The 18,270-nt window shown below is 37.8% G+C and overlaps 1 protein-coding gene across 13 annotated transcripts in view; it reads left to right on the top strand.

Moving 5' to 3' along the window:
• Positions 1 to 16,990, top strand: part of HECW2 (HECT, C2 and WW domain containing E3 ubiquitin protein ligase 2) — a 187,773-nt gene extending 170,783 nt beyond the window's left edge. For all 13 annotated transcript variants that reach the window (XM_083842985.1, XM_083842982.1, XM_083842987.1 and 10 more), the window contains 5 exons: positions 24 to 170; positions 746 to 860; positions 1,588 to 1,673; positions 2,823 to 2,935; positions 7,958 to 16,990. In XM_083842985.1, coding sequence (XP_083699111.1) covers positions 24 to 170; positions 746 to 860; positions 1,588 to 1,673; positions 2,823 to 2,935; positions 7,958 to 8,069 — 573 coding nt within the window. In that variant the 3' untranslated portion in view covers positions 8,070 to 16,990. The remainder of the gene's footprint in view (positions 1 to 23; positions 171 to 745; positions 861 to 1,587; positions 1,674 to 2,822; positions 2,936 to 7,957) is intronic.
• Positions 16,991 to 18,270: the final 1,280 nt, after the last annotated feature.

Genomic DNA, 18,270 nt, shown 5'->3' with positions numbered 1-18,270 from the left:
TCACTTGGTCATTTTCCGCTAAGATCACAGAACGGGAATTAAAGCCAGGAGGTGCCAACATCCCAGTCACTGAAAAGAACAAGAAAGAATATATAGAAAGAATGGTAAAATGGAGAATTGAGAGAGGAGTTGTACAACAAACGGAAAGCCTAGTTCGTGGTTTTTATGAGGTAAAAAGAAAAAAAAATCCAGCTGAAATTTCATTTCTTCCTTTATCTCCCCAAAATATTTCTCTCCTACTTCCTAAATACACGATCACAAAAAGCATCATATACAAATAGAAGTGTCCTTACAGATATCTGTGTGTGCAAAAATCAGTGTTAGTCATTGACTTAAATGCTGTGGTTATAATACTTTTGATCGTTATTTGTATGATTAGCAGTGAATGCTTGCTAAAGTGACCAGTTTGTTTCTGCTTTGGGCCTTTGAGGTTCTGAGTGAATGCCATACTTAGCATTGCACATGTGAGTGTATTTCAAGGTGTTTCTCTCTTACCTGTCTTATCATGAACAATTAAATTGAATGTATTGAACTTAATTTGTCCTGAAATACTTCAATATTTGCCAATAAATTTCTGTCCCAAAGTCTGTGGTCCTCCAATGCAACTGAATGGAACTGCAGCTTAAGAAATTAGGTCCATGTATTTGCCTTTAAAAAGAAAACAATTATTTCTATTTGTGAGACAAATGTCTTATAAAGATAAGTGTCTTAGTAAGAGACAAGCCTTTTTTCTTTCCTTTCACAGGTGGTTGATGCAAGGCTTGTGTCTGTATTTGATGCAAGAGAACTGGAACTGGTTATAGCTGGAACAGCAGAAATTGACTTGAGTGACTGGAGAAATAATACAGAATATAGAGGCGGTAAGTTCTGTTTTTATTTGTTCATTGACAGTGTTGGGGGACCTGAAATTACCCAGTTTCTAGGTGTCTAATGTATCATCCTGTGCGATACATCTTTAGTATATTCTGCATTTCTCTGGCTAAGTTTGTTTTAGGAGAAGGTATTTTGTCCATCTTAGTTTGCTATGTTGCAATTTTCCCCTACCTCTTTTTGTCTGGACAGCATCAAAAAGCACTCTTCTCCACAGAAGGTACTGTACTCACTAGCACACTAGTAGAGTACCACCAAGACACTGGGGATAAATGGAAATGGTAAACATTCATTACCTCTTTTCCACTCTCAAAGAAGATAGGAAATCAGAAGTAATCCCAGCAACTGCAGGCTGCTAGTTAAGAACTGTTAAAAACGATGGGAGATTTGGGAATTCCTTCAAGAGAAACGCTGCACTTTTAAATACATAAAGAGCAGGGCACTGGAATACTTCAAGAATTGGCTTTCCTATTAGTGATGGAATAGTGCAAGACATGCTTGCAAAAGAGATTTATTTTTTTTTTGTCATAGTAAATTAATTCTCTAAGATTTGTAATTATTTCAGGAGGAGTTCTCTCTCAGCTCCTGACTTTCGCTGCAATTTGATAAGAAATATGGCATTACAGTGGCTAGGGCCAAATTAGGAAATATTTATTAACTGCTCTCTCAACCACTTTTATAATACTAAAGGTATAAAGGCTCTTCTTGTTTTAACAGGTTATCATGACAATCACATCGTAATTCGGTGGTTCTGGGCTGCTGTGGAAAGGTTCAACAATGAACAACGACTAAGACTTTTGCAGGTAGGAAATCAACTGTTGTGTGTAGAAATAGTTTGCATCACTAAAATTAGATGTTAAAATAGTTCTGCCTAGGTGTATGATAGCCAAAAACAATGATGATGGCTAATGGGAGTAACCTGAATAACCTCAAGAGACTCATAAAAATTTTAAGTGACTAAAGCTCACGGTCTATATTTTTATAGTTTTCTATTGTAAAAAATAAGTTTAAGATAAACCATCTGATGTCAATAATCCTTTACTAGTGTTTTAGACTAGTGAAGACAGTAAAGCATAAAGACTACTAAAGCTGAAAAACTGTAATTGGTTTTGCTATTTGGTAGAAATTATAATATTTGTACAGCTTATGAAAGAGCTTAGATGTAAGATAAAGTACTTCAAATTAGAAGATGATGATGAAAACCTGAAAATTAGTCCAATTCAATTTTCACTAAGTCAGCCTGCAGAATTAATTTTGCTAATGAAGGACAAACTCCTTTCAACACAGGAATACATGTGGGCTTACTATGGAGTTAAATTTTATGAAATACAGGTTATCTCCATTATAACTGTAAAGAAACAACCCCACACCCCAAACCATACCATGTGTTTGAGCTCTTATCAAATCAGAATTTACATTGGATCATTGAATTACCCATGAGTAGGATGAAGGATTTTCTTTAAGTACGTTGCTTCAGAATTTAGTCCTTTTCTTATAGTATTCATTGCTGCAATATTGAAATCCACATGACCAAAAAGGCCTTACACAAAGCTATTATCCTATATGATTACCATTTTCTTAGTTACTCTTCATACAGAATAAAAACAGTAGGAAAAAAATGACTTAGGCCTAAGCTGAAATAACTTGATATTAATGGTGTTTTATTCTACAGTACTTAGGTAGCATAATTACTCTTATTATGGCTTTCAAAGAGAATGCTTTGAAGGAAATTGTTCTGGGAACCTGTCTGTTCTAGAGCCCTATCAGGAAACGGCATGTTTTCCTTTATCGTACATTTAAAGTAGCATCTATTACTTGTGTGTCACAAATTTCCTTATTTTACAAATATTTTCATGTAAGCATTTTAACTGCAGTGAGTGTGCTGATATAAATAAATTCCTAACCTGCACCATCTGCATCCAGTACCCTTGATGCTTTGTTTGTACTGGCAGTTTGTTACAGGCACATCCAGCATACCTTACGAAGGATTTGCCTCTCTAAGAGGGAGCAATGGTCCAAGAAGGTTCTGTGTGGAGAAGTGGGGGAAGATCACTGCTCTTCCAAGGTACAACTGTGTGTAAAAATTGCATTAGTGATGTTAATACTAGAGGTACATTGGAATATTAGTTACTAGAACAGCAGATAAGCCATTTGAGAAACATAATCAAGTTTTAAGTGAATATGCAAATATACTTTGCCTTACTTGGAAATTTATGTCCTCACTGTTCCACTGTCTGATGCATGCATTTTTCTTTGAACTCATTTTTTTTTTCTCATAAGATGGACACGGCAGTGTAACTGAGGCTGACATCTATATGTCAATGCTTACTTAAATGGAAAATGATATTAGAATGATTAGCGATATCTAAACTTGATTTTGTTACATTTTGATTAAATCTGCAAGTATTTACTTGCTGAAGGTGCTGTTCATCATTTAGGAGCAAGGTTAATGCAAATTAAAATAAAATAGCACCTGTGACAATGTCTGAGTGAAAGCCAATGCCAAACTTCTAGAATGGGATGCACATAGCCTTTAAAGTAGAGTTTAGTTGTGTAATTTTTATAATTTGATACCAAAACTGTGTGCAAGTCTGGAAGAAGCAAGCTGCGAATTGCAGAAAAGGTGTATTTTGAGTAAAGGGTTGTTTGACTTAAAGAGTATGAGAGTCCAAGATGCAAGCAGGATTTGAGTTGTGCAAGGCCTTGAAGACAAGAAGCAGCATTTAAATTGGGTAGTGACATGTTTGGAGGAGTAGGATAAGAAAAAAAAAGTACGATGCGAAAAAAAGTTGCTTTTTTAATTGTTTGATTTTGTAAAGACAGAAAAAGAGAGTTTTTTTCCAAGCTTAATGGTAACAATACCAGGACTAGAATAATGACGTTTGACTGATATAAGAAACCCCTTCTAGCATGAACACTTCATTGACAATAAATAAATAAATAAAATTGCAGGTTCCAACCTTTTCCATATCGTGAGGAAGCTGATACGTTTCCGGAAGTTTCCCTTTCATCCAGTTCTGGAATTCTGCAGTCTCTAGAATGAGTTAACAGCTGTTAGAAATACAGTTAACATGTAAAATGTAGGTGAACTAACTGATTAGCCACATCTCAGCTTTTAGTCTGCTTCTTGTAACTTGCGGTAGTAGCTTTGGTCTGGAGTGATCCATGGAGGAAGTTCAACCTAAATCTAAGCCCATTCCTCCTAAACAGATTCCTCAGGAATAACTTGCATTCAGAGTCTAGTTTTAGGCACAAAATGGTTGTCCAACACATGGAGAGTTTCTCTGACCAGCAACCCTTAGCTGCTTTCTCCAGCTTAATGTCAGAGGCAGGGACATTTCTTGGGTTCTCTCCGACCTGCAGGCTGCCATTTGAACCACACTGAGAAAGTCAAAGAAACAGAAACAACAGTGTGAAATCCACAGACATGGCAGGTAGCCTTTAAACAAAGCCATCTTGCCACCTTATGGTACAAGATAAGCAAATTCTGGAAATGGATATTTCAAACTAAATAATATCTTTCAGAGGCTTCATGATACCTTGTAGTCAGATAAGCCTACTTTGTTATGAATGACCTATGGGCTAGTTTTGATTCTGTTTAAAAAAGAAAAAGCTTTGATTTTCTTTTTCAATTATTCCTGACCTAAATCTAATCATTTTTTTTAAGTTTAAGTAAGAAAGTGGATTGTGGAAGCCTATCTGCATGTTCTCTAATACTGAAATTCCTGGTGCTAACAAGCACAGCTTGCAGTGTGGAAAAGGTCAGGACTTGCCTGAACAGGATACTCAGAATGTCCTCTGAAAAGATTGTGCAGAGCCCTGACTGTCATAAACTGCAGAATAAAACTACTTCTTGTAGAGCAACACGGAGAAATGTGTAGAGAATATAAACTACCATATTCAGTTCAGCAAGTAAGGGGGAAATGCCAGCTCTTCGCATTTAGGAGAATCATGCACTTCAGTTTTAATTTATGATTCCCTTGTTTAGGAAACATTTGATTTCTGTCTCTGTAGATAGCTTTTAACATACTTTCACAAATGTGAAAGCTCAAGTAACCCAATGCTACAGTGCTTGTTAAAATAAACAACTGTGTATGACAAACATCTACAGTTGTTGTGAGCTAGCAATTCCTGGCATTCGTATGTGGAACTTTGACCTCATAAAAAATAACTGATCTTCCACGTTTACACTTAAATGGACTAAGCCCTAAGCAGAAAGCTGTATTTGCATTTTAAAATATCTAGTTCCTGTGTACAGTCTAGCTTCAGCCCGAGTCTCACCAGCTTCAAAGACTTACTGTGCAAACACCAAGTAGTGCTGGCTGGAAAGTAAGACATTGTTAACAGTGATCCTGAATAGCAAACTTTCAGTTTTCCAAACAAGTCCTGTGTGTAAACACATTGCTGGATCTGATGAGAATGCTGCCCTAGGACTCTTTGACTCTTGCTGATTCTCAGATAACTAAAGCATTTGTGTTCAGGCACCATCACTCACTTGTGGCAGTGTTACAGTTTGTAAATTGCTCTTTTAATTTCAGTGGGAGTGCTTGTAAAATCTGGTAATGCTTGGCATGAGTGTGGCAAAAGCTAGGATTCAACAAGTCAGTGGATTTTGCTTTTTTTTTCCTGTTTCTAAAATAACTACTGCACAGCTTAAAAACACACGAAAACACCTGTCCCTATTTCTTCTTCTTGATTTTGAGGCACAGAAGGCAACTAATATAGTTATGTAGGTTTGTGATTGTGGTATAAATGTCTCTGAATATAAACACAAACATATTAATTTGATATTTATGGAGTTTACACTGTTCTGATTGCTGTGTAATCAGTTGAGCTGAATCAAAATAGTGAGATTTCTGTGAGACACATCAGGTTGCTTAGCTGATATCACTGTCTTTTACAGTAGTAAGTCAGTAGCACATGAAAGGCCCTGAAAAGGCTGATTTTTATGAGTTTGGCTTAACTATTGCTATCCCTGATGCCACTTCTATTCCTTTCTTTCACGTTGTGTTGTATATCAGACTAAATCAACAGGGGGACTGTTACTCTTTCAGTTCACTTCCTTGCTGAGAAGTTGGTTGTGCTCCAGGTAGCTTTCATTGCTGTACAGATAGGAGCTAATGGTAATGCATGCAATGATTCATATGCAAATAGCATGCACCTTGCTGCTAGACTTTACCCTAAGTCACTCTATTTTACTGCTGTAATACCGTTCAACATGTAATGAAGTGGAGATTGCCTGGAAATTTAGACTTCAGGAACCAAGGTATTTTTCCTTATGTCATCAAATGTGAGTCCAAGAAGATGAACAATTAGTGTCCACATGGTTTGTTATGTTGGAATGGGAAAATGCTGTCCAGAGAAGAAAAACCTTTCCTCCTGGAGGCTTAAAATTTTCTTGTGAGGGTGAGAAAGGCATACGTTCCCTCAGTAGGCCAAGATCTTAAGTTTTTGTCTTCTTTAATGACTTGGTTTTCCAAAGTAGGTGATTATGTGTTTAAAATTGCCCTTAAAATTAAGATAAAACTCAATTCTCTTAATAAATGTAGATAATATGCCAAATTACTATTAAACCAGCTTGTAATGAATCCCTCACTAATTATATACTGTGTCTTTTATAAGTTGTGGTTTTACAGCCCACACAGCATGATCCATACTTCTAATGAGTGGTTGTCAGCCCCAAGCAGCAGAAGCATGTGGTTAGGCTGTGAATTGCCTAAGACTCTTCCACAATCTTCACTGAACCCGAGCAGTCACTAAGCCCTTCCAGACACTGTGCTCCAGTTGCCCATTTGCTGCTGGGTCTAAATCAGCCTCTTTCTTCTAAGTGGAAATTTCTATTTAAATCATCGTCATAATAATGAAGGCAATAATAGTTTACTTGTTACTTTGTAAGAATTTTGGAAAGGCAAAACAGAAGTACAGAGAAAGCCTTCCTTCAAGAGCCTTAGTGGGGTGGCAGAGTGGAAGAATTTTTATCAGGCTCCTGGAGTACAGGCTGGGGAAATGCTCTCTCCACTATACAGTGTATACTATGAGTGTACTTTCAAGCATACTGTATTTAGGGGTGCAAAATTCAATTTTTAGTATAAATCTTCAAAGTGGGAAAGATACTTCCTCCAGCTTTCCTTCCTATCATTTCTTCCTCAAGAACATGCCACATTAAAAGCTCTATCTATTTCAGTAGAGCAGGCTCATCCACTATGGTGCTTTAGAAAGTATCTTCCTTAGCCTACACTGAAGCCAGGCAAGAGCACCCGTTCTACTAAAAGAAGAAACTTTTGTCATCTCCCTTTTCATTCCCTGGAAGAGGTTTCAAAAGTCAGTTCAAAGCCTCAGAAAACTGAGGCAGATGGACTTTGGAAACTGAGAAATAAACCACGTGGTTTGTCTCTTCAGAAAACAGGATGGTATGTTATAGCTACTTGCATAGTTTTGTGTAATTACAAAAAGTAGTATTCTAAAGGTCGTCGACTTGCAGGGCCAGATACACAGTGTAAATCAGCACAAGCAGTAACTTCCCAGCAACATGATCTATGTGCTGAGGAAATGTACAAGGAAGAGCATCCAATTTGTCTGTTCTTTATTACTATGGGATTGTTTCCTTGTATATCTTGCATATTTCTTAATTTTTCATCAAATCTAATAACTTATGCATATTCATCATACTGAAGTGGACCGTTTATGATTACAAATACAGTATTCAAATATCGTCAATACAGAAAAATAAATTACTTTTCCTAAGATCCATTTAAAGCCAAGGTTTCAGAACAGACTGCTTGATTTGTACCATGTTATATCATTCTTTTCTCCTGCACATTTAATGGATAAAATTTATCCCATGCCTCCTGAGCTGTCATTGTGTTTCTAAAGGCCTTCATAAAAGCTCCTTACTGGTTATTTTAATTAGAAAAAAAGTGCATTAAACCATACTACTTGTTCAGTTGGAAAACATCATTTGACAGAAGAACAGTCTTCTGAAAGAATACTACCTGGCCATCTATATGCATGCATGTATCAGTCTGCATATTTTCTTTTGAACTTTTTAAATAATGTACTTCTCTACCTCCTCTTTATTCCCCCTCAGGGCTCACACTTGTTTCAATCGTCTGGACCTTCCCCCTTATCCATCATTCTCTATGCTATATGAAAAACTGTTGACAGCAGTTGAAGAGACAAGTACTTTTGGACTTGAGTGATGCACAAACCACAGTGCCCGGCTCTTTGGACTTTTGTGGATCTGCCTTCTCAAAGAATGAATGAACGTTTGTATTGGATTTCCTAGAGGAAAATCGTTTTATGATGCAATTCAAATAATGAGGTTCCATGAAAGAGCTTATGAAGCAATTATAAAGCGTTGTGATAGTGGCAGAATTCTCTGCAGTGAATCTAGAGTGTGCCTGACGTGCAGGGAAAAACAAGTCTTGCAATCCACACTTTTTCAGGTCGGCCAAACTTGTTATGTTTTATTTTCTGAGCAAACAAGAAATGTGTGATCCTGTGTTGTGATCAACCTGACTACTGCAAAACTGACATGTACCTGAAAACTGGATTTCACCAGAGTTGCTGAATAGAAAATTCAAGTCAAAATGTGAAATCATTCAGGCCCCCACCTACTCAGTAAATTAGCGAAAAATCATACAATATACTTTTTTTTTTTTTAAGAATGTTCATTAAGGTACATTACTTTATGCCATATGTTATAACAGCATATTCAGTATTTGCTATACCTAAGACTACGAGTGCCTGCATGGTGTGCACCATAGAATTCAAGTTCCTGTGACAGAAGTGAATTGGAAGGAAAGTCAGTAAGAAAGGATGCAACAACAATGGCTTGCATTAAGGAGGTTTGTGGAAATGTGTTTGCCAGTGCTGTATATGACAAAAGATGAGCTGTTAAATGAACTTAATAACTTCATAAAATCAGACTGATTTTATGGTTTGTACTGCATGGAAACTATTTTAAGAAGAAACTAGAAATTTATCGCAGCATATCAGGAAAAAAAATCCTAACACAGCGACTTCTGTTTATTTTTATAGGCTCATTGTATTACGTTTCTTAGAGTGTACACAGGAAACAAACAAAAATGCTCTTTCTGTTCTTGTCACTTTCCATGCTTGAACAGACATTCTGCTAGTGTTTATTCTTTGAGCACTATCAAAGGAAAAAAAAAAAGCCTTTTATTTTTATAAGAGTAAAAAACTCCCAAAAATATTTTGCACTGAAAGTACCAAAGTTGATGGGACATTACGATCTGACTGACAGCAAACTGTATCACTATCAAGTATCTATAAAAACGCTTAGGAACCAGGCTTTCTTCACGGTGCCATGTCTATAGATATCAGGACTGTGCACATAAGTAATAATTTTATAATACTATATGTGATATCGTAATATGCATTTATTTTAAATGCATCTGGATCATTTTTCATGCATTGGATAACTTAATGCAGTGGAGTTTAATACAGATATTTCATATGCTCCCCACAACTTTTTATTTGTACAGCACCATGAAACACTAGTTCATTTGGAAATCTATGAGTAACCTACTCTAAGGTGAGTCACTGGTCATAATGCCACTGTTCATATCAATGAACTCCTACAAGATGTAAAGTGTTCATTGTGTCTTGCCTTTTCACTGATAAATAGTTTTCTTATAAAATGTTATTTGAAAGAATTTTTATGGTATATCAAACATTGCATGGACACAAATTTCCTCATGCTTAATTTTGCTGAAATACACAAGGCTTGCTTGCATCTATTTTTGGTACTTTCCTCTAGATGGTCTTGTGGAACACGAATGCGGCTGAGCACTTTCTTGTACAGCTGCTGTAATGCAGTGCGTCCAGATGTTTTAAATTCCAGGAAGTTGCACGTGGACACTGGATGACAAGAACATCAATCTAGCTTTGCGCTAGTCTTCTTGGTAGCACTGAAGCACAGCATGCCCTGTTTCGTGGGAATAGTAGCCTCTGAAGTAAACTCAACGTTCTCACTTTGGAGACTCTTGAAAGGGCATCTCAGGGAGGTATCCTGCTCGTTCCTTTGGGAGTGTTTTTCCTATGGAGAATGTCAGCGGAGGTGTTGTCAGCAAAGACTGCCATTCCACCCTACAAGTTGGAAGGCAGGTGCAGCTGTGGTGGTGGCTGCAAAGACTGAGAAAACCCTTCAGGCTTCCTGAGCAAGTGTTACCTGTGCAAAGGAAACCCCACTTGCAAAATCAGAGTGAAAGTATTATTTGATTTCAGGAATAATTGAGCTTCTGCATGACATCTGGGACTCTGTTACCTAAGTAACGTAGGTTCTCCTGCTCTACTTCTGGCTGGCATGAAGTAGCAAAGAAAAATCCAAACATTTCCCTATTTTTACACATATATTTATCAGTCTTTGGTAAAATTGCACATCACAGATGCTAATGCACACCTTTTTTCAGAACGCGGATGAGCGAGCAGTAGGCAAACTGACTTTTCATCAGGTCACTCCAGCATGGCTCATGTTTCATATGATCCATTCACTGAGTAGCTAAAACTCAGGCACTCAAATCAGAGTGCAACTTTTGCTCAGTTGAAGGACTGCAGAATTTTGATTTTACACTCCTGTGTTACCTGTGGTCTAAAAAGGAGATTTCCCAGGTGGAAACTGTATCTACGATTTTTGAACCAGGAACTCTTTGGAATGAAAAGTTTAAATATTTGGCACACAGTAAGTTTATACTAGTCTGCCTTTAAGTTATGCTTTTGTACAAATCTAGAAGAATAAATGCATCTTGTCAGTTTTTATTTAAATATATTTACTACACCTATTTGTTCTGTGTTTATGCATACATAAATAATTGAAATCAGTCACGATGATCCAGTATTCTGTAAAGATGTGATAGGATCAACAGCGGGTCAGCTGTCAAAAGAAATCTGGAATCCATGTAGCATTAAGATCCAGAGAGACTGAGAAGCTGCTTCTTGCTCTTTTTCTGCCAACATCACCTGGAGGACTCTCAAGAAATCCTATTTGAAAGTGATGAAGAGTTAGCTGTCCATATACAGCTACCTGTGCTGCCTCGAGCACGTGGCTGGCTCTCAGTGATTATATAGGCAGTGCTATTGCTCTGAAGAGATAAGCAGGGAGGGTGTACAGAAAAGGAAGCCTGACCTTTGTCAGACCAGTACATCTCCTGGCTATGGAGTGAAATATTCTCTCCTCAGTGTGGGAAGCCTTTCCCATTGAACACATCCCAAGTGATAGCCAACTTTTGTGTCCTGCAGATGCAATCAGCAACCATAGTGCTTTAGCTTATGTCACGCTGTGGCAGGTACAAGGGGCCAGAATAGAGAAAGATGAAGAAGCGTTTCCAAAAGCTCTGTACTTCCTCAGAGATTTTCCAGACAGTGCTAAGGAGCTTTCCACTTAGGAAGGAAAAAAGCTAGTCTTCAAGGAGTAGACAAAAGATTCCCTTTGGCTGTAGCCGTGATGACAACCTGTACTAACTTCACCTACAGCATCTCCATCAGACAAAGTCCAAGCACCCGCAGAGTTGAAGTGAGGTGCCCATGTTTCCTGCTGTGCCAGGAAGCTGAGCCATGCACTGCTAGCCAAAAAGCAGCCAGCGGGTCCTTGCACACTGCGTAATGCCCAGCACCCAAGGAACCATGCCCACCTCTTCCTGGGGTACACCTGTGCCAGGTCTCAGCACCCCTGGGCATACCAACAGTCAGCTGAACCACAACACTCCTAAATACACCAGGAAAGCTTGTCATCATTGACTTTATCCAGTGCGGTGCCTACTGTAGCAAGCAGTTAACCATTCAAAAGCTGCAAGCCAGGGTGCTTACTGTAGCAGTGTTTTCACCCACAACAGGTGGGAGATGGCTGTCTGTTACCTTTGTAACACCTTCAGCAGCACATTGCAGGTTATCTTGTGAAAGTATTCTTTCAATCCAAAATAAAATCCCATTTAACATGATTCTAATCAAAAGCAAACCTTTTCCCCCACTCTCTACCTGCTTTTTTCCTTGGTATTCATCAAATATTTGCCCCTTTCCTTGCTTTTAAAAATAGTTTTTGTTGTCCGTGTTGTGAACCTACCATAAAAAGGTGTTAATGATGCTTAGAGAGCATCTAGGATGAAATCTGTCTGCGTATGCAGGTGTGCTGGGCACATCATGAACTCCACATTAAAGCTGTTAACCTTAGTGAATATATGTAATCTTTAGCGAAACCGAAAATCGAGGCAGCAGCATGCTGGCAGGACATCAGATGAAGTTTCTGGCATGAGATAAACTGGCAGTGGACTGGCAGTTTGCTCAGTTTCAAATTATAGGAAAGAAAGCAGTTTTGTGGTTTCCTATGTATTTTTAATCCTTTTTAAAAGTCAAAAAAAAAAAAAAGGCTTCCTTCTGAAGCATTAGCACTGGTATCATCTGGTTGCTGACTCTAATCTCAGCAGTATTAATTGCAGATGTAAAGTCACTCCAGTGCTATCTGCAGAGGTTTCTGGAGATGTGTGCAAGCATCCTGTCTCTGGAATGAAGGAATTCCTGTGCACAGAAGGGGAATCTCTGGTAGCTGTGTTTGAATAGCCTGTGTAAGTTCATTTCCCATGGCATACAGCAAGTTAATTCTTTTTAGTGATTGAAACTTACTTGTATTAAATTATACTAGCAGTTACATTTTCTTGCCACCGATTTTAAGCGGAGGACTAATCTATTCCTGTTAGCACTAATGGGAATTGGGCAATAAGGATGGTCTCCAGTCGTAGTTACAAACTTAACCATAAGAGTGTTAATGTTAACCTTGCAGTATTAATGCTCAACCATCACTGCTATTTTCTCTTCTCATCCCTTCCTCCCTGGGCAAGCAAATTGAACTCTAAGCAAAATTTCAGAATAATTACTCAAACGTGGCTTCTCAAACTGTTTGCATTTTGGCTTTACTATGCAGTCTGAAACAGAACTGCAGAAGTATTAGGGGCTGATTAGCTCACCAATTGCAAGTAAAAAACAACTTTACAACTTTATTAGCATAGTCACAGTGGCTGCTGTTGGACTAGTCTAACCTTTTACTTAAATATTCTACAATAAAGAAGCATAAAGCATTGAATTTGAAATTCCTTGCTTTCAGGGAAAATAAATATATGTTAGGTAAGTACTAGGGGGAGAGAACTTTACTGTAAATCCATTAAGGTTAAAAGCCTTTTTACGACCCATTTTTGCTACTAATACGCAAAATTATAAAGCTGGCCATATAAACACACAGTTTTCACAGTGTGTGTGTTGGTTTACTTGTTGCGTGTAGGCCATTAGCTTCACAGTGCTTCTGTTTGGTTTCAGACTGGTGCAAATGCAGTAGACGTCTAATATTTCAAACATTCATTGCTATGAAAAGGTTTTTATTGAAGCATTTGTAGTATTTACTAAAATAGTTTTACTGGAAAGAAAAGTATTGTTCAGGCTGAAACTTCATTTAGGGCTCTACTTTACAGATTTTGTTCAGTGACATTATGCCATAGGTATTATAAGGTAAACTCATGATTAATTTTAGAGTTCTGATTAAAATCAGTGACATACTGACCATTTTGTCACTGCTTAGAAAGACTACTGGCTGTAGGTAAAAGGATGACAGTCACGGACTCCTCTGAATGGCTACAACCTGTAGTAGTATCTGTATGTATTCAGAATGCAATTACAATATTTCCTGAGGGCTATTGTAAAAGAATTACTACACTCATTAATCAGCCCCCTTCTAAATTGATAATTGCAATTTTGAACTTGATTCCTTTATGTACCAAGTGCAGTCAGATTACATTGCAAATGTAACCTGTAAAAAACAAATATAATTGTAGATGCCTTCTGACAATTCTCTTAAACTCATGGTGAATGTGAAAGGAAGCCAAGCTGTTTCTTCCAATCCTAGATTCCTTTAAAAAACTTCTGAGTAATGAAAATTGTGGTATTTTTTGTTGTTTTTCCAGTTTGTGTTTGTTTGTTTTTAACTTCTAGAAACTTCTCCTTCGGCCCCACTAGAAGAGGCTCTGTCTGTCTTAGAGGGTTTTTACTAAGCACTCAGGAGGTATATTGTTCCACTAATTTAACATAGTTTTGTGCTGACATCAATATAATCAGTTTTTAAACATAGAGACCTACAAAACTCCATAGGACTCTGGTCTCCCTTATGCTGGGCTGCCTTCCAAAGGCTGGCCATCCTCTCCTTTTTAATTGCACATAATCCTGCAATCACCTGGAGACAAATGCTGATGGCCTACACTGACTGTAACTATAGTATCAGAGTGAGATTGTGGTGGTATTTATTTTTTCCATCAAGAATTAAACTGGTCTCCTTTGCAATGAGAACCAGCTCCCTTCAGTACAAAGAGTCCATGGGATCGTAGCTCCTCTCACACTGTGAACAGTTGAAGAAAAAAGATCTCTTAACCTAATAGTACTAAATGTTTTTTGGAAACCGGGCATGTGATTAGGTATCCAAGGGTCAAATGTGCTTTGACTTCAGTTTTGCCAAGTTCATAGCGAGGCAGGGGATTTTTCCTGTGATATTTTATGTTGACAGAATTGTCCAATTCTCGTAAGCTGCTTCAGGCTGTTGGCTGGAAGCACAAGCCCTCACAGGGACGCAGATGACCGTGGATCCGGAGATCACAGCAGAGGGGGAATTGTTTTTGTAGTGAGGTCCGTGCCTTCCACAGATGGAGGCTTTGTCATACAGCCCTTCAACTGGTTTCTTCCAAAGGGTATTTCACATCTCCATTGCCTGTTAGTTGCAGTACAAGCAGCTCCTCACATATTCTATTGACTATTCAAAAGCTCTCATGTTAAATCAGGAGAATTACAATTTTTATAGTTAAAAATATTCATCTAACAATAGAAATCTGGCCAGTGAAAAAATACTTTGCTGAGACATCATATTTGATGGTCATGATGACTGTAGTCAGACATTGGAGCCGAGATTACTACATGAATAAGCAAATAAATCTCTGACGCCTCATAAATAGTGCTAAGGAAGGAATGTAATTGTAGGTGCTGTAATGATAAGATACGGCAGTTCTACAACATGCGAAATGGAGCTGTGGAACAGTGCTAAAGTGGAGACAAGACTGAAAGAGTAGGGACAGGAAAAGGACTGGGCTTGGAAATAGCTAGTGGGGCAGTGAGCTGTGCTGACCACTGGATGTACAAAAGGAGATACTTTTAGCTTGAAAATTAGGCTATGATAATGTGCCAAGGAAAAATGACTATTTATCCTGAAATAGGTTACTGTTACTACCACTGAAAGACATGTTGGCTAATTATTTCAGGTTTTGAAAATCTAAAGCACACAATCTGAAAACCATTTTCTCTTTTTGTTTATTTCTTGTTTTACCTTTTTTTATTTTTTAATTTCACTGCTCTCAGGAAAATGAAAGCTTCTAAATAAGGGTCGTGTCTGGAAGTCCTTTTTAACTGGTTTTACAAATAATTATTATATTTACTACTAGCTGCATTTGGCAAGAGAAATAGTATCTGTTAAAAAGTTAAATCTTCACTACTTAAGAGGACTTTCATTTTAAATGTGATGGGCCAAACCCCCAACATTTATCTGTGTGAAAACATAGGTTTGTTTTTTTTTTAGTGTTTGAGTTTTGTGTTATGGTTGTGTAAGAACTACGAATTTCCACAAAGAGTTTTTTTGTCATTCTGGGATTGATGTGAAGTTTCTAAAGGTTATTTAAGATAATAAAACTATTCTCAATTATCTTGTTAGCTTTGGCCAAGCTGATGCAAGTCTTGAGTTCATTCACACTCTAGTGACATTGTCAGAAAAAGTATCAAGTAAGAGGGCAGGAAGAATTTCAAGACCTGGTCCTCTACCTAAAAGCTGACCTGGTTCTTTACCTAAAAGCCAAGACTATTGGATATCCAAGTCTGGTATAAAAGTCAAAAGAAGAATTCCTTGCAAGTTTTCTTCTTCAGCATGGTAACTGAGGTGGGAAGAGTTTCATGTAAACTTAAGTCCTAAACTAGAAGACATTCAGTGTGTTGGACCATAATGGTTCAATAGTTCCATAGAGCAGGACATTTTTCTGCAACGAGTCTGCAACACTCAGGAGACTGCTGTTTATTATCAGCATTGCAGGGAGGAAGACGAATTATAATAATATTAAGTACGTATATCATCTTAGGAGGATGCTTTTTCTTTGTACTCTGTTTTTCCTTGGAATGAAATAGCCTTGAGGACATCCACAAATTCTGATCAGCAAGGCTGCTTTTTGTATAAGTGATTGAACATTTACACTTGTAAGGCTTGGTACAGTATGGAAGGGGAAAACTTTGGAGAAAAGAAGGTCTTGAGGGATGTGGTGTAGAGTACTGGCTCCCCCAGGTCAGTCAGTATTCTTGCCCTTGCTAGGCTATGGTTTGGGTTATTCAGCATGTTTGAAACCGCATATAGTTTTACAAGTTTTTGTAGTGGGGATGCAGGCATCCAGAATCTAACAGGTATATAGGTGCATCTCCCTCATTTTTGACAATTACTTGATATAATTTTATACCAAGTTATTTGTTTTTAAAGAATTTCAGGCACTGAGAATATAGAGTGCATATTTATTTCTAAGCTTTAAGTAGGACACGTGGTGTATTTTTTAATCCTTTCCATATGTTTCAGTTAAGTGTTCACAAGACTATATATCAAATACAATACCAAGTTTTTCTATCTTTCTACAAGCTAATTTGTTTCATCTGAATTTGGTATATGTCTTTCAAAAAACACTAAATGGGGAAAATGTGCTTCAAGCATTAAGATGGTGTGTGTCCTTTTCTCCGTTTACATTGCATCACATTTCACTTTTTTTCTTTGAGGCAGAGAGAATAGATATGAAATGTGTTGAGTGTTTGACGGGCATTTGTTGTGCCTGGCTTCAAAGATTGTACTGTAATGTTTGACTGCTCACACATTCACATAATTATCTACTCAGTTGAATACAGGACTGCTGTGTTTTATTTCCTGTTATTCAAAAACAATTGGGGAAAAGATTTTTCTGTGTATAATTTTATTTTCGTACTGATCTCTATTTTGTTTAAGACCATGTTTCATCATGAAATCACTTAATTAAAATAAATCTTCTTACAAAATCCACTTTAGAAATCAATTCTTTTATTGTGCCTCTGAATACGTCATAACAGTGTTTAAATGAGCGCCTCTCACTTCTGTGTCATTATGTGTCCTTTGCATCAGTTTAAGACTTGTAGGGAAACCACAGGATAGTCTTTCTTACATCGCCTTTTCTAAGGGACTTCTGGTGGCCCAAGGAGTCTGGCATGTTAAAACTCATCATTTGTAGCAGAAAAAGTAAGGATTCTCCAACCATATGCAACAGAATTTGAACAAGAACATTTGAAACAAAGGCTATCATATAAATTCAACAAAGCAGCAGACTACAGTCAACACATTGGAGAGGCCCAGGCTTCACAAAAAGCTCTGCTTTTGTCTGGAGTATCAGAATGAGTAGCGACGTGCTTTATGACGGCGGATTAACACAGAAAAATGCTGTATTTTCATAGGGAAATATCTTTAGGGAAAAAGGTATTTTTCTGTCTTTCACAAAAGTCAGTGCCTCCCACTAAAGATTTCTTCTTACTTTGGTAACAGATATACTAGCTAGTGAGCGATACTGGTCTTTATTCAGTACTTGGGTGAGGGTTCGTCCACCAAGGCGCAGGCCAAGTAAGCCTTTGTTCTTGAAGGGCAAGTTGTCACTTCTCCTATGTTACGGTTTTCATGAACTCTTTTTAGAATCCAATATTCAAGTATATTTCTATTATTTTAAACTTTCCCAGACAGTAATTTTGCAGTATCTTGCTGCTAGTGGAAATGAAGTGCAAGCTAGCCTAAATCATTAAAGGGGAGCTGCTGTGGGGGGAGGAGAGGCTTTGAGAACCTTTCTGCCCCAGTTCTCTGTTGTACTTCCCAATTCTAGGTTCATAAGACAGTTTCCTCCAGATCATCGATACCTGATGCGATGTATCAAACAGTTGCACATTTTTTTCTCAGTGTGAAGAATGGTGCCTGTATAGATCTCGTGCCACATGACACTGAGGCAATTCTGCTAAGTGTTGGTGAAATACAGAGACTTTGCCTTTTGGTACTCATTTCCTATGTGCAAATGTGGTGGCATTCTTGCAGAGATTTTGATACGGAAAACCTGTAAATGGCCTGTATTGAATACAGTCATGATAATCCTTATTGGATGGGGGAGTGTTTGTTTTCAATGATGGTCATTTCCAGAACTGACCACTGCAGATACAGCAGGAGATAGCATGCTGATTCTGTGGTGCCTGTTGCAAAATGTCCTTCTGTGGTTTGAGCATTTCATGTTTTAGTTGGGCATTTGGGATCAGTGAAGTTGCTTCAGCCAA

The sequence above is a fragment of the Anser anser genome (assembly GCF_964211835.1).
Source record: "Anser anser genome assembly, chromosome: 6".
NCBI lineage: Eukaryota > Metazoa > Chordata > Aves > Anseriformes > Anatidae > Anser > Anser anser.
The sequence above is the reverse complement of the archived record's forward strand: the minus strand, read 5'-3'. Positions and strand labels throughout refer to the sequence as shown.